At 45.2% G+C, this 25931-nt stretch overlaps 1 protein-coding gene across 5 annotated transcripts in view; it reads right to left on the bottom strand.

Annotated features, from left to right (window-relative positions):
- Window positions 1-428: 428 nt before the first annotated feature.
- Window positions 429-25931, bottom strand: part of LOC147625835 (AP-2 complex subunit mu-like) — a 79695-nt gene continuing 54192 nt past the window's right edge. For 2 of the 5 annotated variants that reach the window (XM_086817406.1, XM_086817410.1), the window contains exons 7-13: window positions 18123-18261; window positions 17913-18029; window positions 7727-7817; window positions 7304-7446; window positions 7105-7219; window positions 6919-6963; window positions 6444-6825 (exon numbers count right to left, since the gene is read on the bottom strand). In XM_086817406.1, coding sequence (XP_086673532.1) covers window positions 6745-6825; window positions 6919-6963; window positions 7105-7219; window positions 7304-7446; window positions 7727-7817; window positions 17913-18029; window positions 18123-18261 — 731 coding nt within the window. In that variant the 3' untranslated portion in view covers window positions 6444-6744. Of the gene's footprint in view, window positions 444-6443; window positions 6826-6918; window positions 6964-7104; window positions 7220-7303; window positions 7447-7726; window positions 7818-17912; window positions 18030-18122; window positions 18262-25931 lie in introns of those variants that run through there. The other 3 variants (XM_086817408.1, XM_086817407.1, XM_086817409.1) reach the window with 3 other exon arrangements.

Below are 25931 nucleotides of genomic sequence, written 5' to 3' on the forward strand. Positions count from 1 at the left end.
ACTACAATTACACAAGGTGGCTTTTTTAATTAATCACATGAATTCTCCTAGACAGATTTAGACTGAGAAGTGTTCTTTGACCCACCATATAAAAAAATACAATAATTTAATGCATTCTACACAAGTGATGTTAAATTCAAAATTCACAATTTGTACAATAATGACAATGTAATGTACTTTTGTATTGTATTGACATTTGTATTTTAAAAAGCATTCATTCTTAACGAGAAAATATAAAGCATGAATTTTTTAGTTATTTTAGCCTAAAATTATTTTTTTTATATTAATTATACAAAAAAAAAGATAACTTTTAAAAAAACTACTATAAATTGTACAAAAAATGTGCTACCTATAAGTTATTTAAAAATGTCATACAAACACTCAATGGTGGATGCCATGAGCCAATTGGGTTCATGAGTTTTGGGAAAAATCGAGTTCCAAACCTGCACAAAAGATCGAGTATCCTTCATAATATATATCAAATATATAAAAAAGTACGTGGTGAAGATGCAGCATCTTCGGAGACACTCCATCCTCCTATTTTACAAGGTAGGCAAACATGGATCAGGCCTCAAATCCATGTGGCAATCCAATTGAGAGCATGTATGGATCAATTAGAGATTTAGGGTTTATGAGACCATTTGTGAGCGCTCACGAAGGGAGGGATGATTTAAGACAAAAAACAACAGAATACAGGCGAAACCTAACAGAAGAAGCTATTGTAAGAGCACCAGCGAGGTGTAAGTGACAGTCACCCTTTGTAAGTTTGTGTGTGTGTGTGTGTGTGTGTGTGTGTGTGTGTGTGCGCGCGCGCGCGGCTGTTGCCTGTGCCGACTTCCCCGCAGACCTGTGCACCCTCCCTGCTCCTGCCTATGCTAGCTGCCCCGCAGACCTGTGCGCCCTGCCTGCTGCCTGTGAAGCGCGACCTGCTTCCCTGGTTGCCCCGTCATCAACCTCCGCCTTCACTTTTGCTATATCTAATTGCGCTCTACTCCACTTTCCCTGCCTTCATTTGCCCTCTGATCTTTTTCCCTCGCCGGCCTTTTTCCAGCCTGTCTACTGCGCTTACTGCCCCGCCTATTGCCTTCCTTTACCCGCTACCTTTGCCTCTCTCCTGGCTCTTCTACACTCTGGTACTGCTGCTCTTTTTTTCCTTCTTGTCTTGTCGTATTTCAATCATGGCTTTAGGTTTGGATGTTTGTACATATGCTCGAAAAGAAAGACCTGCAGATGCTAAGCGTCGCCTATCAGAGCCTGCATCACAAGATGATGAACTTACTATGGAAGGTCAGTACGTCTTTGACACCCTTAAGGATGACTTTCAGCAGTCACGACAGGAATGGGGCAAACCGGTTCCAGAGGTCACGTACAAATTGAAATTCCCGCCCCTCGTGAATCCTCTCAGGAAGTTGTCTCAAACTGCAGTTATAATTTTCTTTCCAGGAAGAATCCCAACGGCCAATGATGTCGCGCAGTGGATTAAGTCCATCCTTGGAGGATACTTTGTAGAGGGAGTGTATTTTGCTTCCAGATGTTTTTATGAGGTGCATTTATCAGATGCTTCGTGCAAGCAGAGGCTTCTTGAGTTCTCTCCCTTGTTTTACGAGAAGCAGATGGTACATGCTATGCCCTGGTCCCCAAACAAGGATTATCAAAGTCTTATACGACATCATTGTCCTGTATGGGTTGAGGTTGTTAACTTCCCGAACTATATGCGCTGGCCTGGCTGCTTCTTTGGGACAGGTCATTTGTCCTCCATGCCCCATCATGGGAAACCGTAACAGGTTCTGCATTCTCTGGGACACTGATACACCTACCCCTCCTTCTATTGCAGTGAAAGTTGAGGGAGTGCAATTGGGAAAAAAGTATTTTGAATTGAAGTGGGATGTGTTTGCAGGAGCTTGTTTTGCCTGCCACAAGTTTGGGCATCTAGCCTCTGATTGCCCAATGGTTCTGCATCAGCCCCCTCCCAATGCCTTGCCGTCCCAGACACGGGAAAAGAATGAGAATTTGCAAGGTAAGACAGCAAATAGAAATGGAGCAAAGAATGCCAAACCAATCAATCAGGTGCAGTCACTTGCTGGAAAAGGAAAAGATAAAGGAAAAGAGAAGATGAAGGAATCTGCGGGGATTGATCAGGATGGTTTTCAACAACCTAAGAAGGTGGTTGTATTGAAGCAACGCCCCCTTCAATCTCATCAATGGGATGCTTCTTCTCCCCCTCACCAGGACAGGCTTCTACTTCAGCTCCTGTCCTTCAAAATTGGGTGGGGGTTTTGAAGAAGGGCATCCCCATACGTGATTCAGAAGAAGGGGAGAATGCTATGTCTTTCATGGGTCATGAAGGAATGCAACCCATGCAGGCAGAGGCTTTGCCTCTCTGATGTCTTGTTTTTATATCGGATACTTTGCTGTATATACCTCTTTCATGCCTCAAACACTTAAGTGCCTTACCTACAATGTACAGAGCCTCTGCAATGTCTCAAAGTGGAGGCTTTTATGGAATTATGTACATAAAATGCAGCCAGATATTGTTTGTTTGCAAGAGCATAATCAACACTCCATGGTTGGTCATCATGTTTATTTTGGCGGTTATGATATATATTATGCTGGTACCACTACCTACTCAGGTGTATGCATACTGGTTAGACATGAGCTGGAGCCTCAGTTAGCCTTCAATGACAGCAGTGGCAGATGGATGGTCATACAATGTAATGTCAATGGTGATATTCTTGAGTTTGCATCAGTCTATGCTTCCCAGACCTCTGCCATGAGGGCTTCATTATGGGATTCTTTATGCAGATATCCATGGAGATCCAATGCATTCATCTGTGGAGATTTTAATAATTCCCCTTTGCCAAGAGATAACACCACTTCAAGATCTCATATGCTATCATTGGAAAGGCAGAAATGGGACAGCATGCTTCTTTCTCTGCAGGCTGAAGATTTATGGGTGCTTCTCCAAGAGTCAATGCCTGGATATACTTTTCATCATAATGCACTTACTACATACTGGGCAAGGCTTGACAGATGGTATTTGTTTTACCCTCAACAATTTGCAAATTTTAGCCCTCATCTCCTTATAGATTTCTCATTAGGCTTGTCAGATCATGCCCCATTGTGGATGAATTTGCAGCTTGGCATGCCTCTGGATGATTTGCCACCCCTCTCCAGTAGATTATTGCATGTTAATCAAGGTTATTTCCGACATTACTATTTCCAGCAAATGATCAGACTTGCAATTCATCCCTTGCCTTTGCATGCCCAGGAGGACATGAATTATGCTTGGGACAACTTTGTCTCTCGTATGCAGAATGTCATTAGGGAGTATGGCAACTGGTATATGACTGAATGGAGGAATGAGGTTAAATGGGCAAAAAGGACATCACAACAATTGACTGAATTTTCTCAGTTAAGGCCTCTCTCTGATTCAGAAAAGGATTCCCTTTTACATGCTCAGTTTAAATTGACTGTTAATGATCAGAGGAAATTGCACAAATGGCAGATTAGGGCAAGAATGAAGCCCCTTATGAATAAGGGCTGCTCATCAAAAGCCTTTTTTCAGGGCTTGCATGCTACTCGAAAGAAAAACTCATGCCTAACGGTTAGGAAGCTAGATGGCTCTTGGACGCACTCTTTCTCTGATCTCCAAGATGAATGCCAGAATTATTTCCAGAAATTATTCTCCGCTCCTAGTTCCCCATCAAATCAAATGACTGAGGCTAGGACTGAATTTCTCCAATATGTTTCTGGTGGAAATGGATGATGCTCTTACCTTGGAGAGACCTTTTACTGACACAGAACTTGATAATGCATTGTTCCACCTCAGCAAATACAAGTCCCCTGGCTGGGATGGCCTTACGGTGGAATTTTATATTTCTTTTTGGGATGATTTGAAAGAAGTCCTCTTGCAAATGATCAATGTTGTCTGGCAAGAAAATCAGTTGCCGCACTCTTGGAAGCATGGCATAGTCAAACTTGTGCCCAAAAAACATCTGTGTGACCATATGTCAGATTGGAGGCCTATTACTTTGATGCCTGTAGTTTACAAACTCATTACCAAAATGATTGTGCATAGGCTTCACAGGATAGTGGATGCGGGACTTCATCCTCATCAGTATGGGTTTGTGCCGCGAAGACAAATCCATGACAATATATCCAATGCCTTGACTGCAATTGAATATGCTAAGTATTCGCATCAAGATGTGCTTATATTGCAGGTGGATATTGCTAAGGCATTTGACACTGTTCAATGGGATTTTCTCTCTCAAATCATGACCAAGTTGGGCTTTGGTCCCAAGATCGCAAATGCAGTTTACTGGCTTTATTCTGGCTCTACTTCTCAGTGCATTCTTGGGGGTCATCTGTCTCGGTCATGGACATTGGGTCCATCAATTAGACAGGGCTGTCCTCTTAGTGCTCTCTTCTATGCCATTGCGACCCATCCCCTTTTAATGTATCTTGATCATCTTACAAACACAAGACAGATGACTGGTGTTAAAATCCCTAGGGCTGCATCTTTTTTAGCACAAGCATATGTTGATGATTCCTTCTTTATGCCACAGAATTCTTCCCGGGAAGTTGAAATGCTTATGACCACTCTTTCATTCTATGGCTTGGCAGCGGGATTGCATGTCAATTTTGACAAATCTAAATTACTTCCCCTAAAACAATGTGACTGGCATTCTATTCTTTGGCCGGGTCAGGTGGTGCATTCCAAAGAAGTAGTCGGGCATTTGGGATATCCCATAGGATGGCATATCACCAGGAGAAGCAACAGCTAAAATGGATCTTCCAAAGACTTCAACATAAACTGGAATACTGGAAGATTTCTACTTGGCCTCTTCATGTCAGGCTCAAAGTAGTACAATCCATTGTAATGTCCTATGTCCAGTTCTATTTGCCTTTGCTGCATTAGTCCTCCAGGGATATTTCAATCTTTATGTCTCAAGCTATGGAGATGTTATGGAGGACAAAAATTGTTGTGAAAGCATTGAGACTGATGAAGATGAAAATGGTGTGCTCTCCTAGGATGCATGGTGGACTTAATATCCTCAACATAAGATATCATGTACTTGCAAGGAAGGCGACTATGCTGCATACTTTTTTCCGCCAACAACAGCCATGGACTTGTATGCTAGCATCCATGTGTGTCAACATGAGGACTTGTGCTTATGGTCATTGGATTACTGATCACTGGGAGGTTGTCATTGGGAGATTTGTAGGGAAGATACCTAGCTGTCCTTTCTCTACTGCACTGATACTTGACTGGAAACAAGTACTTTCAAAGGTCAAATGGGCTCCTGATAATTGCTCGGGGACAAACTCAATGAGGAAAGAAAGTATTCATTGGAGTGCCATCTTTGACATTCCACTCGCTTTACAGGAACCTGTTCGGGCATACAATCTCATGAAATTGGGAATTAGATACATACATAATGTGGTAGATGATCAGGGCTATGTCTGATCTTTTCCTCAGGCCACTGCTTCCTATGCATTGGGAATGCATCATAGGTCTATATGGAAGAAAATTGCTGATTTATTACATCCTTTTCTACCTGTTCCTCTTGTGGCTGACACAGACAGGCTTACGGATTGACAATTGCAACCCTCTGCTACATGCACTCATCCTGTTCCTCTTCCCGCCTTAACCTCCATCAAAGCTTACAGGCCTCTTCAGCCTGCTCCATGGATTCAGCAACATGCTAATTCTCTGTGGCATACAAGAAAGCCCCTCTCATGGTGGCGGAAGAATCTCGGGATGTTATGGAAGTGTAAAATGCCATTGAAACAAAGACTTTTTCTTTGGAGATGTATGACAGGCACATTGTCAGTGGGGGTCACACTTGCTAAACATCGCATTGCACCATCCACAAGTTTAAGATGTCAGGCTCCTTCAGAGACTGTTCTTCATTTGCTTTGGCACTGCCTGTGTTCTAGGATCCTCCTTAGGAGAATTTCAGATTATCTTCGGCTCCGGTTCCCGAGTCACAAATTTGGGAAACATCTCTGGCTCTTTGGCAGATTTATGAGGTCTTTGTCTCAATACTCACTATTTCTCTCTTGGGTGAGATATTGGGCTCTTTGGACAATCTGGTGTGAGCATAATTTGGCATACTTGGGTCGGCAGATTCACAAGTCATATGAATCTTTCCGAGCCTCATTGCGGCAATCCTTATATGATGCCTGCCGTGAGGGTGATATGGATGCTTCTTGCATAGAGCTTTTCTTTTTATGTTTCTGATCTTTGGGATACTCTCCATTTCGGAGACCTCCCATCATGTAAATTTATGAGCATATAAATATACTGCACTGGATATTACCCAAAAAAAAAAAGTGTGTGTGTGTGTGTGTGTGTGTGTGTGTGAGAGAGAGAGAGAGAGAGAGAGAGAGAGAGAGAGAGAGAGCATCTTGGCCCTTGGGACACAATGCAGTGTCTTGTGTATGTGAATGGTTGCATTTTTCCTTCCGTTGTTTAACCGATACAGGTCTTATTTGTTAACTGCTCTCACAAGACACCTGACAATTAAGAGAGCTCAGTGCTTAATCACACACGCATGCACTTACACAGATGCTGCTATTTTGATGATCCATTCAATATAGAAGTTACAGCACGTCAACAAAATTATGATGCTATACATGCTAACCTCAAACAAAAACTCAAAGCCACAGTTTAGACCTTGCAATGTCCTCTACATTGTGAAAATATATGACATACATCAACTTCTGAAATGCTTGAGGCAATCAGCATCTAATCTCGTATGACCCTGCCCGTGTTATGTAGCGGACCCATTCCACTGTACTGTATCCGCTTTTTTCCCAAACCTATATATGCAAGAGAAAATCAATCAAGCATGTACCAGGCAAAACTGTTCTGCATTCAGATGCATATCATTAAACATTAGAAAAAGAGCTCACCTTCAAAAACCTTACTCGCAAACCTGATGCTGTAAACATGGGTACCTGCAGACACCATAAGCAAACTCCAAGGGTGTTTAGCACCTTCCCATGGAATCTGCCCATGCACATCCAACTTTCAAGTTGGACTGCAAGTGCAAGAAACAACAGAAAAACCATCACAAACCATATATTGTAGTACATTACCTGGAACTCCATCTGAATAGGAGGCCGTGTCCACGATTTCCTTTCTACAATAGTGGATATCAACTCAACTTCCGCAGTCATAGTTGCCTCTGTCTGTCCTGGAAACTTCCTTATTCTAACAGAGATTTGAGTCAGTAGTTGGCATAAACAGGAGCTGCTGTAGTCTAATTAATGTGATCCAGGTGAGGTAAGTGCTTACTTCCAAACTAAGCAATCAATCGCTGCATTATACTTTGCTTTACCGGTAGTGACCTGAGAATTTGCCTTAGCTGTCTGCTTCGGTACAGGGACTTTCACCACAACCCCCAAAGCAAACATTTTGGCTCCAAAAACACTCTTTACCTGAGCAGATCGAAACAGTAGTTTTCTGGTAAACTAGCATTACAAGGGAAAAAGTGTATATGCATGCATGCCTGCAGCACCTAGCAAACTGAAAAATAAAAAATCAAAGAACAGAGACAACTAAACATGCCTTACAAGGAGAAAAGGATCAAGGAAAACCTTAAAGTACATATCAGATGTACTCCTAGCAAACTGAAAAATAAAAAATAAAAAGAACAGAGACAACTGAACACTGCTCACAAGGAGAAAAGGAGCAAGGAAAACCAAAATGGTCTCATACCTTAACATTGACCTCCATGCGCGTCCGTCCCAGCTCTTTGATACTTGGAAAAACACGGAAAGGCAGACTTACTCCCTCTGTAATGCGATACCTAATCGGCATACAGCAACAAAGATAAATGATGCAAAATCTAAAACAAAAATATGAAGGACCTCAACATAGCAGCAAAAATTAACAACTACCGTTTGATTCATGGTCACAAAAAAACCCATTTCTAACTTTTGAAACCTCAAACAGTTTTAAAAACCCTCGAAACCCTTTGCAGTACGACAATTTTGCCCGAATGTCAGGTTTTGTTTTCTTTCAATTTTTTTTAAAAATTTTTAGGTTTTTGAGGTTTTTTGACATTGCCCTCTTGGTCCAAACACACCCCTGGAACTTGCCAACAAGCGACTGCAAGGGAAAATCATGTCCATGTGCAACTCCCCTTGGCTACATACATACCCTATACTGATGATTCTCCTGTCCCACTGAAATGCACTTAGTGAACTGCCTTCTAATGACTCACAGCTTGCCCTCCGTTGCACTGGATTCTGGTTTCTTGCGTATGGACCATGCCTAGAATGACCTTCAGACCTGACCTTATAAAGGTGTCTATAGGACTAGTCGGCCAACTACCAACTAGGCCAAATGAACATGACCATAAAAGGATGTGCCCAAATGAACATGACCATAAAAGGATGTGCCCAAACTGTCCACACCTCTCTGGACCATGGGCGCCTAGTTGCGCACTATCCTAGTGCACAAACCGTTGCCCTGTTGGTCCAAACACGCCCCTAGAACTTGCCAACAGGCAACTAGGCGACCGCAAGGGAAAATCATGTCCATGTACAACACCTCCTTCAACTTAAAAAAACTTAAAAACCTTGAGGTTTTTTTCATCATCATATATGTTTTTAGGTGGCTTTTATATGTTTTTTAAAATATTTATAATTAATAAAAATATTGATTTTTCGAAACCTCAAAACCTCGAGGCTGAGGGACGAAACCTTTTGAAACAAAACCTCAAAACGAAAAAAACCTTGAAATGTTTCTTATGACTATAATTTGATTTTTGAACCACCACTACAGAACCCCAAAAAAAAAAACACGGAACAAATAAGATCTTAGAGCACAAAAAACCCACAAGGAAAATCCATCTGAATTTTTTTGCGAACAGGAGACTCCTATTAGGTATGAATAGACTATACAAAATCACAGCTAGAAGCCGGAATTCTTTTTTTCTTTTTTTTTTACTCATCCCAAAATGTAGGGTGATCCCAACCAATATGGGGCACAAAGATGCCAAGAGAGTCCTGAATATTAATCAATGAATGCATGATGTATGTTAAATAAACTTGAGTGCACAACAACATACAGTGCTTCAATTAAAGACACTCATAAATAGCAAGAAACTAGGCTATGACTTGTATGTGCACCAAAAACTTACATCTAGCTGGTATGTCACATGCATCTGTTAAGGACTCCTTCATGCACAGCCCAAACCCTAAAACCAGCTAACATGCAAAAACGTGGAGCAGAAGAAGATGAAGAAACCTTTCAACGAGATGAAACCCTAGCATAGCATGCTCTGGGACATAGGGGGCATGTGAGTATGGTGTGTGGCCAGTAAGGTACACACTGAACGCTCGGGGTCGTTGGAATATATAATGGTTGGGTGGTTAAACCGCCCACGTACCCCTGTGCTACACACTACTAGGTCTTGTTGGAAGCGGAAGCGCAACAAGCACATGCAACAATGGCCAACAAGGCTGCACCCCCCCCCCCCCCCCGAGCCCTCCGATCCCATTTGCGAGGCAGAGCGGAGCTCTAACACCATGTTGGAAGCGGAAGCACAGCATGCACATGCGACAATGGCCAACAAGCCACCACCCCCCCCCCTCTCCCCCCCGGGCGAGCCCTCCAATCCCATTCGGACCACACCCATAAAGGGTGGTGGAGGGTTGAGTGGGTCTTAGGGTCATTTGACCCTATATCTAAGCTCTTTCAGACCTTTATACATGCATGTGGGACATATCATGACACGTGGCAGTCAGAGAACGTCACCTCCAACAGGTCTTTGGCCTACAACCGTCACTCACGAACATTACCTGTTCACACCTAATCTCATAAGTGGTGATGTGCAATCGTATGCTGCCATTGGATACCCACACCTTAACCGCATGTCCCACACTTTGCTAGTGTCTTCCACCCTTTTCCAGCATGTACATGTTAGGGTCGTAACATCCTTCCCCCTTTTAGGAATCATCGTCCTTGATGACAAACTCTCAAGGACCAATCTCACACAAACAACTAGAAATCCCGAAGAGTACGATATCACAATCATCTTGCCCTTCATTTTGAAATCAATAATAGTTTATGATTAGCTTGATCTGCTACAAAGCCAATCGATTCATTTGCAATCCCCTCCATGTCTCTAAGGTTTACTTTGAGCCTCTAAGTCTCTTGTTTTCTTTCAGCACTTAGAACAAACAACATACGCATCCCATACTACGAATGTCTACACCTTTGTATCATTGCCACTTACAATTCTTGACACACTCAGACATACTTCTCCACAATAGGAATGAAAATGTAGCCATATATATGGTAGTGATGTATGTGAACACACTTAGGACTAGTGGGGGTACTTTTTCACTCTTTTTCCCATGCATGTGAACACCTTATCCACTTATTAGGTGTCCTCATCTTTTGTATTGGCACTCATTTCATTATCAACAATCTACATCAAGTTTTGTGCCTCACTCTCTCCTACTCACGACTGAGGTCTGTGTGTGTGTGTCTGCTCTGCTCGTCCTACCCCCCGGCACTGCTCTCCAGATCTGCTCACCCCATGGCCAGCAGTGCTAGTGTCCAGTGAACTACCACCACCCAGACTAGCTGACGGTACCGCCGTTGTCGCTCAACTCAGCACTCTAGGGGGCCAAGAATTTGGGCGGGACAGGGCGGCAATGGACTAAGCTCAACCCTTTCATGCCTTACCCAATTTTCGGGCCTCTATGCAACTCAGAAACCAACCCGTTTTTTGGTGCATCTTGACTCCGCAACTATCTGCACAGTGGTTTTTGGAGCTTCTATGTCCGCACAGGTCTGCCCAGTCTTCTGGCAAGGATGCTGAAGGAGGAGGCGAGAAACCTAAGAAGAAAGGCAAGTGCAATTACTAGAGGAAGCGAGGGTATTACATGGATGAATGCAAGAAAAGGCTAGAGAAGGGGAAGAGGAAAAGAAAGATTCAGGCATGTTTGCACTAATGCATCAGAACCTACTGTTGTGGAGTCAGCTAGTTACGCACATGATGATGGCTTTCACTGTGCATTGTAACTATTATCCTTCCACATGCTTTGACACTAGTGTAGCAAGCACATTACTTCTCAACGTGGTTTGTTTTCCTCTCTTTAGTATGCTCCTCAAGGAGGTATCGTCATATGTGCGAACAACTCCTCATATCCAATGAAACGAGTTGGAAGGGTTGTGCTCACTATTGCAAATGGTGGAACAATCACTCTCTCAGATGTATTATTTGTCCCTAGCATCAAGAAGAATTTGCAGAGTTTGCTCCAACCCCGATGGTGGCGGATGCACTCTTCCAAGCAATCACATACCTTCATCACATCAGTCACATGGATCCCCATCGGTCCCTGGAGTTCCCGAGACAGCTAGCACTTGAGGGCCACTTTGGAGTATGGTATGCCTTAGTTTCCACTTGATTCTCAGTATATGGACTCCGCATGGATTGCCTACCACCCCTTTAGTACAGTTTGGACTCCCCTTTTCTCCGGCTCTTTTATGAGGATACCAACCGGATTATCTAGTTAGATCTTCTCAATCTCTACACCCATTGCACATGGATCACAACTCCGGAGCTCCCAACGAAGATGCACTTCTACAGAGATCACTTCCTCACGCTCACTGAGGATGGATTCATCCAGCAACCTGGCTACCTTAGTGTTCACATGTCCTATGCCATGCGGATTGCGATTAGCTAGATACGGGTTTCATCCCACCGCCTCAGAGTGGATTGTTACTGCTGAAGAAGAAGAAGAAGACAAAGAAAAAGATTTTGAAGATACTCCAAACAAGCCGGAATCATCAAGTGCATCTGACAAAGCCTACACTGCAATGACTAATCTCTCTCTCTCTCTTTGATGTAGATACAAATTGGGCTTTTTAAATTTATGTGTGTCAATAAGGTTTCTCTGCTCGGGTTGTCCCCCGAAATTCGATTGTATTTCTTTTTGTGTTTGTACTGCCTTATGTTATAAAAGGCTCCACTATTCGAATTTATACCTATTTTGAGTCAAGGGGAGTAGTCTAGAAGGGCTGAGGAATTTTATATGTGGTCAAGCCCCATATCTAGCCTGTCATGAGAGTATATGTGTTGGCACACTGTGTTCTTGAGGCATAGTCCCATAGTAGGCAGTGAAGGGGGGTGTTGAAAATGAAGCAATACATGTATGTGGGATGAGAGAAGGTGTACCACGTGTTGTAGTCAAGGACCCAAATCACCATAAATATGAAGGCCACTTCATAAGACACCACCTTGACTCCGAAGGGGAGTTTGTTGGGTATTTTGGAGTCTACGTGTGTATCCATTGTGCACATGTAGCCCTCTTTATGTCTGTGTGTGAGCATCCCTTATATGTGTGTATGAACACTCACTTATGTAAGTGAGTATGTGTGTGAACCTCTTGTAGCCACTAGTGTGCTTGTGTGTGTAAGCAATGATGTCATTTTCCTAGCCCTATGTCATTGCCCCCTTACATGTGATGTGTCAAAGATAGGGCCTTCTAGCCTATATGTACTTGATACTTCCTACCTGTCCCCCAAAGAGGGTGGTGAAAGATTGGAGATTCGATAGTGGAGACCCATCACCCTCCTCGGGACCGCTTACAAGAATTTGCCAAGGCCATCAGCTGGAGCCTTCATCCCTTCCTCCCCGACTTGAATCATGATATTCAGACAGGTTTTGTTCAGAATCCGAGCATTCTGGACAACATCTTCACTTTTTGTGAGGGGACTGCTTCCGCCAAAATGCGCCAGCAGGATCTCATTGTGCTCCTACGAGATTTTGAGAAAGCCTATGATAAAGTTGATTGGGGCTTCTTGGAGGGGACGATGTGCTGGGGATGTGATTTCCAAAGGAGTGGATCCGTGGTGTTTCTCGACTTTACTCAGTCTCTCACAATTAGGTTCTCATTCACGGAGCCAGAGGTGACAGATTTCCTCTTTCAAGCTCAGTCCGACAGGGCTGCCCTCTAGCACCATATCTCTTTCTGTTTGTTGCCGAGGCCATGAGCAACTTTCTCTCAGCTCAGGAGACTGGGCTGTGGGGATTGTGTCTCCCCATCTGTGCACAGGAGAAGCTAGACTCCAAGTTCGCAGATGACACAGCAGCATACTTAGTAGTAGACGAGGGGAACCTTCAGAGATTTGCAAAGGCCAAAGAGATCTTCTCTCACGCATCTAGAGCCCAGATCAACTGGCACAAGTCGTGTGGATTTTGGGTTGGCTCTCCGCCCGCTCTAGTTTGGCATCTAGTTGAGGCTTTCCAATGGATCTTGAGGGGGACTCCAATCCATTATCTTGGATGCCAGGTGGGCATCGATCTCTCCCTAGAGCAACAGTTAGCCCCCCCTCTTCTTCTGAGCATTCGAAGAAGCTTCTATACTAGAGTCAACGAGGCTTTCCTTAGCCGGCCAAGTAGTGGTGGCGAACCAAGTTCTTCTTGCCACCATGTGGTACATTACTTCTTGCTGGGCCTTATCACAGGCCTACATTGGTCAAGTTCGGTGATTGATCCGCAACTTTCTATGGGTTGGCAGCGACAGGAAGCCTATCCAGGCCAAGGTGGCTTGGACAGTGATCATACAACCGCGCCACAGAGAGGGCATGGGCATCATCGACCCCGCCATTCGGAGCCATGCCCTTCTGGGCAAGCTGATTGTTAGAGCACTTCTTCCACACGGTGAGCCTTGGAAGGATTTCCTCCCAGCCAAGATTTCAACCCGTACATCGAGTTTGGAGGGGCCTTGGCCACAGAGCACTAGATGGATCTTCACGGGAGATGCGGGCCCGTGGCTTTAGCCTAGCTTTTGAGGATAGATTTGCAGCCAATCTATTACGAGCTTGGGATCACCTCAAGCCGGCCCTCTAGCAGTCTGTTCCGGTAGCCTCCAAGGAGCGTCTCCGATAGCCCTTGATTTGGAACCCCCTGATCCATTTACCTAGTGGGGGCTCGCCCTCGTGTATCCTGGGGAGCTTTGAGCATGGGCCCTCCTCTTTCCCTTGGAGATTGGCTTACATTCAAACAACTCCCCCAGTGGCTCGAGAGAGGGGCCTAAATGGGATCTGGGGTAGGGACAAACTCAGCCTCGACATCGACTCTACCATTCCTCCGGAGTGGTTGACCCAGATCCCTAACCCTATTCCCCCGCAGTGGCTAGGAGTCTTCACCAGGCAATGCATGATATTCTCCTGGCAATTCATGGCGCGGATGAGAGCTCTCACATTTTCGATTGGACCTCACAACAGATTAGTGAGATCAAAGGCCCCTTTGGAGAACTTCAAAGAATGCACGTTACAGAGGGTGAGGGTGAGTGGATTCCATGCACATGAGTGGCACAATGACCCACCGCCAGCCAAGGTGGCTAGGGAGAGAGACTGGCGTTTTTGGATTTGGGAGAGTCGGCCCATCACACGCCTCCAATGGGACCCCAAGGAGTGGACTTGGTGTGATCCTACAGACATGGAGGAGACTCGGGTACCCTATTTTTTGCATACACCGCACGGCTTGGCTGTAGGATCCAGATGCCCAGGTCGAGTACACTTTGGCAGAGCAGCAAGACTGGCAATCTCAGGGCCTCACCGCACTCTCTCAGATTTTTGAAAGAGGCTCTGGGACAATTTTCAACCTTGGAAGATCACTCTCTTTTTGTGACTACTGGCACATAGGAGTTTGGTGGCAGTTGGCACATGGTTGGCCATTGGAGGTAGACCAGCATCATGTCCAAGATGTGGCCATCCCCGGGAGTCTCAGGGACATTGTCTTTGGGATTGCCCGAAACTTCAGCAGGTTTGGCAGTGGATTCTCCACATCTTCACTATGGACAAGGCCTCTTCCCGTACTATTACTTGGGGCATTGTTGCTTGGGCCACTGAGACCGAGGTTATCATGGCTTATGAGGAGGAAGGTGGAGGGCTAGCCCTTCAGGTCTCTCACCTTCGCACCTCGATAGTGCCAGAGATGGGAGACTTGTGGGAGTATTGCCGCATGGCACATCTGGAGAGCTCGATGCAGCGAAGCCATTAACAACACCCACACCCTGCCTACGGAGTCCATCAAGAGCATTTGGCTTGACATCATTCATACCCTCCGCGGCCAGTGGGGGAAGCTTCAACGTGGTTCTAATCGCATCCGGAAGCGTCGAGAAGCCTTCCTGAGGCTCTGGCGACCTGGTCCTTTTCTCACAAATAGTCGTGGTGAGCCCACTTGGCACTACAGACCACCTGTGTGGTTATTCCCTTCCACACCTTGTAGCCTTCTCCTCATAGAGCGGCCAGCCACAGGAGAAGTGCATCCTTCCCCCTCTTTTTTGTTCTTTGATCCACGCTCCGTATACGGAGGCGAGATTGTACCTAGCCTTTTAAGGCTGTTTTCCATTAACTAATAGAAGGATCTTGTTTCCGGGAGAAAAACAAAAAAAACTTGCCCGTCCAAGGTATTCTCTTGTGTCTTTGAGACCCATGGACAATTGACATGCATGAAATCCAAGCAACATGCAGGTAACATGCAAGCATGACAAATATCCTAGAAAACAAGATGTCACCAATATTTGCCCATCTTTTTTCCCCCAAGAAAAGATCCTTCCATTAGTTACCGAAATGCAGCCGAAATGGCTAAGTACATGACCCAGTCTCAATCAAGGGAGACACGAAAAAAAGTTGGGGACATAGAGGGGCTCTTCCTCGCTGGCTAGCTGCTCTCACAGGAGGGCTATCTCACACATTTTTATTTTTATTTTTATTTTTATTTTTTTTTTTGGGGGGGGGGGGGGGGGGCAGACAGCCAAATAGGTGGCCAATAATGCCAAGTAAGCTCCACGTCTTTAACCGTGAGCAAAGGACCACTGCTCCAAATCCGCAGAAAAGCCTCACTGCGCTTCCACATACACTCGGAGCCGCCTCGCATCTTCTACCACTAGCCATGGAGGGTGTATGATGTCCATCCATATGCTCTAGATGGACTCAGTGGGTGGCGTGGTAGTGCCCTCTATGGCCTCACTGCAGCCAGCATGCCAAATGTGCCATGCTCCTATATTACGGATGACCTCCCACTTCTGACACGGGCCTATGGTACTCCTCCCTGATGAGGCTGCTGATAGCGGGGCTGTCGTGATACTGTGGTGAGAGGAGAAGGGCGAGGTCCTGTCCCATCTCCTCATATGCTAGGGTCGGTGTTGACTCAAAAGCCCAAGCTACTGCCCCCCAGGTGATGGTGCGCGCAAATGCCTCGTCCATGGTGAAGATACGGAGGATCCGCAAGCAAACCTAATGCGTCTTGGGACAATCCCAAAGACCATGACATTGTGACTCTTGTGGGTGTCCACACCTAGAACAGAGGGCAAGCCGACCTTCAGCAACCAGGTGCCCACTGCCAAGCTCCTGTGAGCTATCTACCAACAAAGGAAAAGAGTAATCGTCCATGGCAGAAGCTGTCCCACAGCCGTTTCCAAAAATCACGAAGGAAACGCATGGGGATGTCCTGAGACAGCCAGTCTATTGTTGCCATTGGCATGCTATCAACCTCTGGCATCTCAATCTTGAGGCCCAAACGGAATGTGTACTCGAAGAAGGGGATGTCGGGGGCCTCGCCTGGATCCCACTGCAGCCGCATCAGCGGTCGGTCCTCCCAAAACCATAATCTCCACAATCTCTCTCTAGCCACTTTGGCCATCTGTGGTCATGAAACCCAATCATTCTCACACTCTGTAAAGCGCAACTGCTGAGGTCCTCTGTCGAGGGGGGAACAACATCTGCACCATGGACTGCTATTAGGATATCATATCTAGTAGAAAAATATATGCCCATCTTGTAAAGCTTTGTATTAAATTTCCACCGGGAAAATGGGTGAAACTTCAAGACTGGTGAAACCTTGATCGTAAAAATTTGTGTGACTTAGATTTCCAAGAGATCCTTAGTTGAACAGGAACTTCGAAAGGATTTGATGTGATTCCGAATGTTTGAACAAAGGGAATTAGGTTTACGAGTTACCATAAGGATTATTCACTTTCTAGAGATACTTAGAATAATGCAAGGATTTGGATTGCATAGCGGATATCCACTGATTTATGTAGTAATTCCTTAAAAAAACTAGTCCTAATTATGGTGATGAACCAATCAGAGGACGACTATGGTGGATGCTATGTTGAATAATTGGATTAATGAGGTAATGTCTTTGTGAAACATTTATATACTAAAATGATTCATGAGGACGTGAATCTAAAAGAAGGGGGAGATAATGTTATGTCCCGAACTAGGCTTGCCCTAGCGCTAACCTAGGGTTGGATGACCTAAGGTTAGGATGAGAAGCTAACCCCAAATCAGCTAGGCTGAGGGTTAAGACTAAAAGATGAACCAAAAGCGTAGGTAAAGGCTAGCCAGGCTTAGGGTTCAAATGAATCATAGGGCAAGGGCTAAGGCTAGCAAGGATGAGGACTAGCAAGGATGAGGTTTAGAAGGCCTTGGAACAAGCTAAAAGCAAATCAGTACCCTAACTTGGACAAATGCATAAGAATAAGATTGAGAGGCAATATAAGCCAAGGTTGAGTTTATAAAAGAGCATCTAGAGCTCAGTATTGAGGAAGTGATCGATAGGTAGAGACATTTGCCATGTATGTGGAACCTCTAGGTCAACAGCAATCCACCAGGCAAGGACATCCACGGAGTGTGGGTCTGTAGTATGGGACACAGGCTCTTAATGTCAGGCAGGACAGGCTCAAGCAATCTAGACCTCAGTCTCGAGGGTGGTTCTGGATAGAACCGATGGTTGGGACAGTTTGTGGCAGGTTATCTTATTCAAGGAGTAATCCTTCAATAAGGACTTTACACATACTCACTTCATGAGTTCAAATTCTCCATCTGGTGGAGAATTTGAATAATCCTATAACGATGGAGACTTTACACATACTTCATGAGTTCAAATTCTCCATCTGGTGGAACAAAGCTGACAGTCTTCTCTGCATTGAATCGTGTAAGATTTACACATTGATGGAAAGTGACATCATCCAGCTCAACCGATTTACCACTGCAAAACAACATCAAGAAAACATGATACAAAATGAATCTTGAAACACATCATCAAATCCCACCACCTGCTTGACCAACTAAGCAAACCAACCTTCTTGTGGGACGCGCTTTGATTTGTGCTTCCTTTTCCAGTCCTATCTTATCATTCAAGCCAAGTTTCAAGTCTGGCATTCCAGATAGAAAGCATTTCATGAGTACTTTCCCTGTGACATCACATCTCAGGACTGTACCTGAAACACCAAGAAAGCCACATAAGCCATGTGTAAGCAACGTCTGGCTTGCCATACGCAAATGTGTTAAAATTGGTACAGCAATCTACACAACAATACAACAGCCTATAGAAAAGTGAGAAAAAATGGTTGCATACTAAATATCAACACCATGGCTCGCACACTTAATGACCCAGTCACTGATGCCAAATGACCATTTTACTCATTATCCATACTTTCTGAAGTATAAGAGGCTTTTCAGGCATAGTCAGCTGATTAGAAACAGGAAGGCTGTCACAAAGCATGGACCTGAAAAACTAACCTTATCTTTGTGAGACAAGCTTGCAATCTCCGTTAAGTTCAAGAGATTCATAGAATGTTATGATGCTTTCTTAGTGAAATGAAGGACCATGTACTCATGTGCGAAGTCAATGAATCGCATGCATCAAGTCAAGTCAAATGTGAAAGACTAGGTCTTGACTAGAATGAATAAAACTGTTTTGTTTGCCTTGACATTGCCTAGAACTTTATCCTTGTGTTGAGAAAATTCATTCATGTGTTGGGGGACTACCCATCTCTAGACGTGCACTTTAAACAATGGATGGGATGACTTAATATAAGATTTATGTTTGTTGATTTTGTTGAGCAACGTTTATTTGATTGCAAAAACTGAAACAGGAACTCACAAATCTAAATCTAACCAATTACAGTCTAGAGCATACACAACCTATCTCTCAATCAATATCTTTCCACACATTAGATCAATAGATAAGGCCATAGGAGAAAGAGTTGGTTAGTTCATGACCCAGTCATAGCTCTATCTGGACCATTCCCCAACCTGAGCTTAAATCAACAATAGGCCAAGTGCTTAACCATAGTTGTCAAGTACGAAAAGTTTGATTCGGTACAGTACGTTCAAATACGGTCTTGGAACGCACCGCTAAATTAAAAATATGGTGGAGGTACAATCCATTTAAAAAATACTTAAAAATATAAATATTTATTGTTATACACACATACACAGAGATGCAAACTTAGAGAAGTTACAACTTACCCAAAACATAGAATGTTGCATAGGAAATAAAAGTAGACAAATGTACATGTCAAAGAGTCATGAATATATATAAAGCCGCAAAAGTCAACATGGGCAAGTACAAAAATGTGAGTACAAAAATGCAAAAAGGCTAAAAGCCTAGCTAATAGGTACTGGAGGTGAGAAGGGCATGCCGCCACATTGCTAGATAGTAGATACTAGAGTCTAGACGATAGAGGCTAAAAGCCTATGTTACCATCTATGTCAAGACTGTCGCTAGGCTCTTCAATATCCTCACTAGAGGACACCTGAGAGCTCCCAACAAAATCCCCATCGCTAAGAACATTGCCCTCATCATCATATTCGGGCTCCCTGATATCATCATGAACTGCCGAAGAAGACTCCGCAACGAAAGCAACCTCAACTCTAACCCCGGGGGAGGGGGGGGGGGGGGGGTGCTCTGACTCGTGGAGCCACGTCTGGCATAGGTAGCAACTGGGCCATCAAAGCCTAGAGAGCCAAAAGTAAGAATGGGCCGACCCTCTACTCCACCTCTAGCCCGGTAGCCACGACGAGTACGAGAGACTCGTCTATCAATCTCCTCTAGCTCTTTGTAGAGCTTTGCATATATGGCCTCCTCCTCTGCATTACACTCCTTGTGGACACTTTTAAGAGAGTCCACCGTCAACTTGAATTCGTCCACATTTATCTACAAGTTTATAATTGATTAGGGAGCCAGGCTTATTAGTAAATCCACAAGTTACAACATATTTTAGTTGTAAATAATAAAATATTGAAAGTTACGTAGGTCTAACGTAATAATATACCTATCTAGCTTGAGCCATGTCATACATTACACACACCATGCGCAAGTTACTGCGGCAATAGACCAGCCGCTCTAACTGTCTCGTGCTCAACCGATTGCGTAACTTCGTGTGTATAAGTGAGTAGAAACTCCAGTTTCTCTCACATGCATCTAAAGAGCAATCCTAATCCATAAATAATGTTTAGGATTCTAGTATCTACACATAATTATAATTTTACCTTAAGTCTTAAGAGTTAGAATCTCTTAACAACTTAGTAACTTAGTGGTTAGTAGTTACCTGTGCTAGAATCCTCAAAGCTACTCTTTGTAAGTGAGGCTGTTGGTAAGCAAATGACTCCCACCAAAAGAGAGGCTTCACCATAGAATCCCTCCTCCAACATACCGCATTAGTGAATGCAAAGCCCCTCTTATCGTTATAGTTGATGAGCTCATGTAAGAACTGAACTTGTCCATTCTTATCATCGCGTAATGCTTTCAATAAGAAAGCATCCCTAGCTAAAAGCAACTACTAATCTATGAAAAGTGAGAGTGCTTTGTAGGCAGGATGCAACAAAGCAATAAGGCCATGGATAGGCCTCTTCATCCACTTCCATCTCTTCTCCACGAGTGTCAGATAGCATCGCATCGAGGAGTAGCCTCAAGGGGATCACTGAATTCTGAAATAAAGAAAGAATATATTCTATGAGAAAAAAGAATAAGTATTTAGATTCATCATTCTATTTTAGTTTATTGAATTATTCTTATTTACCTTCTTAGCATATACTCTGGATCAAGCTAATCTAGGACTATGGTGCAATAAATCTCGGCAATGGCCTCTCATAAAGTGAATGAGGAGTCCCGTAGTAGCTCCCTCCATGTCTGTCATGCATAAAACCCTACACAAGGGAGTAATCACAATGACTATGCGCCGACCTAGCGCCAGAACTTCTCTCTCAAGCATAGTCGTTGAATGACTCTTGCCTCATCGACACGCGAAGGTATCTCACTTTGTATCCATTCATGCCACTTTGTCTACCATTGTTACCTGGAGCTTAGGCATCACATCATAAAGGCGCTCTAGAAGAAGCCACATGTAGGCAAAGCGCGTCGAGGAGGGCTTCTTCATCTCCAAGTCGCTGTGATGGTGGAAGATAGCGAGGGCCTTGACCTTCCGACTGAAAAAAGTGACAATATGATTGGCTTGTGTTACCACAGTCTTCACCCACTCTAACTTGCCTATGTCCTCCATAAGCAAGTCAAGGCAATGAGAGATACGAGTTCACACTATGGACTTGAACGCCGCCTCAAGCAAGCGGCCCATCTTGCGGCAATTGGACGCATTGTTCGTAGCCACTTGAACCACATTTTCAAGGTCAACCTACGAGGATGATGGATGTATGAAATTTGAATGAGAATATAGAAAATAAATGAGACTTGAAAGTTGAAACTTGAGTAAAAGGCAAAGGCTAAAGCTTCAAACTCAAAATTGTATCTCACCTCGATTATGGCTTGTCAAATGTGGAGATAGATGAAATCGCCCCAAGTTTTCTTCCATGCCTTTCCGACATCCACGGCCCGCAAGAAGTGCCAAGAGGACAAGACACTAGAGAATGTTGAGGATGCCCCTCTTCTTTTTATTGGTCCATCCGTCAGAGAGGATGGAACACCCATACTTCACCCATCCCGCTTGGATGGGCTTGAGGGTCTTGTTGATTCTCTCCTTTTCTTCATCAAATGCCTTCGTGTGCATGTCGTTGTAGGTGATACCATGCCAAGGACCATGGCATGGTCCTACTTCAGCAATGGCCCTCACCATCCTTTGCCATTGAGGAGTTTTAAGCACACGAAATGCGAGATTGCACTCAACGACCGTGCATGCACTATCCACATTTGCCTCTTGTTGCTTTGCTCAGACCCAAGAGAGAGAGGTCACATTCGCTCCAATGGTGCCTCCAAGAGTGGCTTGCCTCTTGTGTGGAACCTCAAACTTACTTGGTCTCTTTGATGAGGGGTTGGAGTTGGTCAAGGGGGGAGAAGGATGTGGAGAAAGATGAGGAGGATGTATCCTTTGCCAACAAGATGACTTCGTCTTGAGTGGCAACAACGGCGGGGGAGACTTTTCCACTATCACTTGCATTGCCAAGCAAGGAGTACTTCACAATGCCATCAGCAAATGTCTTGAGGGATCATCTTACAAGGCGCAATTCGCGCCCCCCCCCCTCCCCCGTCTTGGAGAGATGTGCAAGAAGCCTAGTAGTGTAGACCTTGCCACAATACTTGCAAGTCCACTTCCATGCCCCCAACTTCCCCTCGTTCTTCTCATGGGTAATGGCATGCAAAGTAAAGGCTTCATGCTTTTCTCTCATGGTGAAAGAGGAGAGAGGGGTCCCGGGAGAAGGAAAGGGAGAGGGAGGGAGAGGCTTGAGGAAGAGGGAGATGCTTCAGAGGGCCTAGAGGGGAGAGATGCTTGAGAGGGCCTAGAGGGGAGAGATGCTTGAAGGAGAGCTCGAGGGAGAGGATTGAGTCGATTGACTCTTGAGCAATGAGCACTTGTGAGGGGAGGGTTGAGCATTCGAAGTTGTGAGGATGGGGTTGGGAGGGGCTATTATATGGGATGCAAGCAAAGGCTAAAGCCTAAAACAGTCCCCAAAACACCCAAGAAACGGCCAGAAAAAATGGTCAAAAAAAAACAATCGACCGGATATTACCGCACCTCCACCGTATCGTCCATATCGAACCATACCGCTTGGGCAGTGCGCGAACCAGGTGCCACTATGTGCTCAACCCAAACCGTGATAACCCATACTACTAGAGTCCACCATCCAAATGTAGGTAGAAGCCTTGATGGAATCCTAGTCCTTCCACGTGTTATGAGCCACCATCTCCCAAAAAAAAAAAAAAATCTCGAATGATTCTTTGAGTTGATAAGCATCACTGGAATGTATCTATCCAAGAAGCTGTGCCGGATAGGATTTCCGGACGAGTGGATCCGTGGTGTTTCCGGACTTTACTCGGCCTCTCACAGTTAGGCTCTCATTCAAGGAGCCAAAGGTGATAGATTTCCCCTTTCTCGCTCGATCTGGCAAGGCTGCCCTCTAGCACCATATCCCTTTCTATTTGTTGCCAAGGCCATGAGCAATTTTCTCTCAGCTCAGGAGACTCAGGAGACTGGGCTTCAAGGATTGCGTCTCTCCATCCATGCACGGGAGGAGCTGCTACACTCCGAGTTCGCAAATGACATAGCACCATACTTAGTAGGAGATGAGGGGAACTTTCAGAGATTTGCAAAGGCAATAGATTTTATGTTGCGTATCTGGAGCACTAATCATTTGGCACATGTCGTGTGGATTTTGGGTTCACTCTTTTCCTGCCTCGACTTGGCATCCAATTGAGGCTTTCCACTAGATCCCCAGGGGCACTCCAGTCCGTTGTCTTGGATGTGAGGGCGGCATCGATACCTCCCCAAAGAAACAGTTAGCCCCTCTTCTTCTAAGTACTCGGAAGAAGCATCTATACTAGAGTTTAGTGAGGCTTTCCTTACCCGGCCGAGTAGTGATGGTGAACCAGGTTCTTCTTACCACCATGTGGTACATTACTTCTTGTTGGTCCTCCTCACGAGCCTACATTAGTCAGGTTCAATGGTTGATCCACAACTTTCAGTGGAATGGTAACGACAGGAGGCCTAACCAAGCCACAATGGCCTGGAGAGTGATCATACAACTGTGCCACAGAGGGGGCCTGGCCATCATCAAAACCACCATTCAAAGTCGTGCCCTTCCGGGCAAGCAGATTGTTAGAGGACTTCTTCCATGCCACGAGCCTTAAAAGGATTCCTCCTGGCCAGGATTTCCGCCCGTACACCGAGTGGTGGGGGGGTGCCTTGGCCGCAAAGCACTAGATGGATCTTCACGAAGATGCGGACCCGTGGCTTTAGCCCAACCTTTGAGGACAGATTTGCAACCAATCTACTATGAGCTTGGGATCGCCTCCCGCCAACCCTCTAGCAATCTATTTCAGTAGCCTCCGAGGAGCGTCTCCGACAACCCTTGATTTGAAACCCCTGATCCATTTACCTAGTGATCACATGCTAGGGGCTTGCCCTCTTGTATCCTGGGGAGATTTGAGCACGGGTCCTGCTAGCCCTTGGAGATGTGCTTACATTCAGACAGCTCCCCCCAGTGGCTCAGGGAGAGAGGCCTGACTAGGATCCGGGGCAGGGATAAACCCAATCTCAACATCGACTCTATCATTCGTCCGGAGTAGCTGAGACCCCGATCCTTGATCCTCTTCCCCACCAGGCTGGGAGTGTTCACCAGGCATGATATTCTCTTGGCAGTTCATGGCGCAGATGACACCTCTGCCTTGCTCACATTTTCGATTGGACCACGGCAAATTAGTGAGATCAGAGGCCCCCTTGGAGTACTTCAAGCAATGCACGTTACAGAGGGTGATGGTGATCAAATTCCATGCACATGAGTGGCACATTGACCCACCACCGGCCAAGGTGGCCAAGGAGAGACTCTGGCATTTATGGATTTGGGAGAGCCACCCATCACGCGCCTCTAGTGGGACCCAAGGGAGTGGACTTGGTGTAATCCTTCAAACAGGGAGGAGATTGAGGAGACTCCGAGTACCCTGCATACACCGCACAGTTTCGCCGTAGGATCCAGATGCCCGAGGTCAAGGGCACTCTGGTAGCAGCAGGACATTGGTAGTCTCAAGGCCTCTCACCACAATTTCTCTCAGATTTCTGGAAGAGGCTCTGAGACAGTTTTGATCACTCTCTTTTTGTGGTTGCTGGCACATAGGAGCTTGGCAGTTGGCACATGGTTGGCCATTGGAGGTAGACCAGCATCATGTCCGAGATGTGGCCATCCCCAAGAGTCTCAACGACATTGTCTTTGGGACTGCCCGAAGGCTCAGTAGGTTTGGCAGCGGAATCTTCGCATCTTCACTATGGACAAGGCCTCTTCCCATAATATTCCTTGGGGCACTGTTGCTTGGGCCACTAAGGCCGAGGTTATCATGGCCTATGAGGAGGAAGATGGGAGGCTAGCCCTTCAGGTCTCTCACCTTTGCATCTCGATAGTGCCAATCCCAACCCCATCTACCGATCATTCGACTCCTGGTTCAAGCCAAAGATGGGAGATTTGTAGCAACATTGCCGCATGGCACATCTGGAGAGCTCAATGCAGCGAAGCCATCGAAGGCACCCACACCCCACTTGCGGAGTCCATTAGGAGCATCTGGCTCAGCTAGGTTGTCCTAAGAGGGACAATACTCCAAAGAAATGATGTCGTCAATGTAAAGAGCTCACAAACACAGTGAAAATGGACCTCAATGTGTTTGGTCCTACCATGATAATACGAAGTTCGAGCCAATGCCAAGGCACTCTAGTTGTCTGTAAGAATGCAAACAAAGGAGTCCGAAAGAACATCAAGATTACTTAGCATCTACATCACCATAACAGCTCACAACAAGTATCCAAATCAGCCCGGTACTAATCCTCAGTAGAAGAAATTGAGACAATATCCAGCTTCTTGAATCGCCAAGAAATGAGGCCGAAACCAGAGCGGGAGATGGAGGAGCATCCCTAGCAAGCATACTTGTGTCTATTCTCTTATATGCTGATGATATAGTGCTTATTGCAGACTCACAAGAGGGACTACAAAAGCACATGGATGCTCTACAGGACTTTTGTTTGCAGAGGGGCGTTAGTTAACCTTGGGAAGACCAAGGTCTTCTATACTTCCCCTAGTGTGAGGAAACATATAGAGATCACCTACATGGTCTTCTATACTTCCCCTAGTGTGAGGAAACATATAGAGATCACCTACATGGGCAGCCAGGTGG

Source organism: Cibotium barometz, chromosome 23 (assembly GCF_041138505.1).
Source record: "Cibotium barometz isolate CiBa-2024 chromosome 23, ASM4113850v1, whole genome shotgun sequence".
Lineage (NCBI taxonomy): Eukaryota > Viridiplantae > Streptophyta > Polypodiopsida > Cyatheales > Cibotiaceae > Cibotium > Cibotium barometz.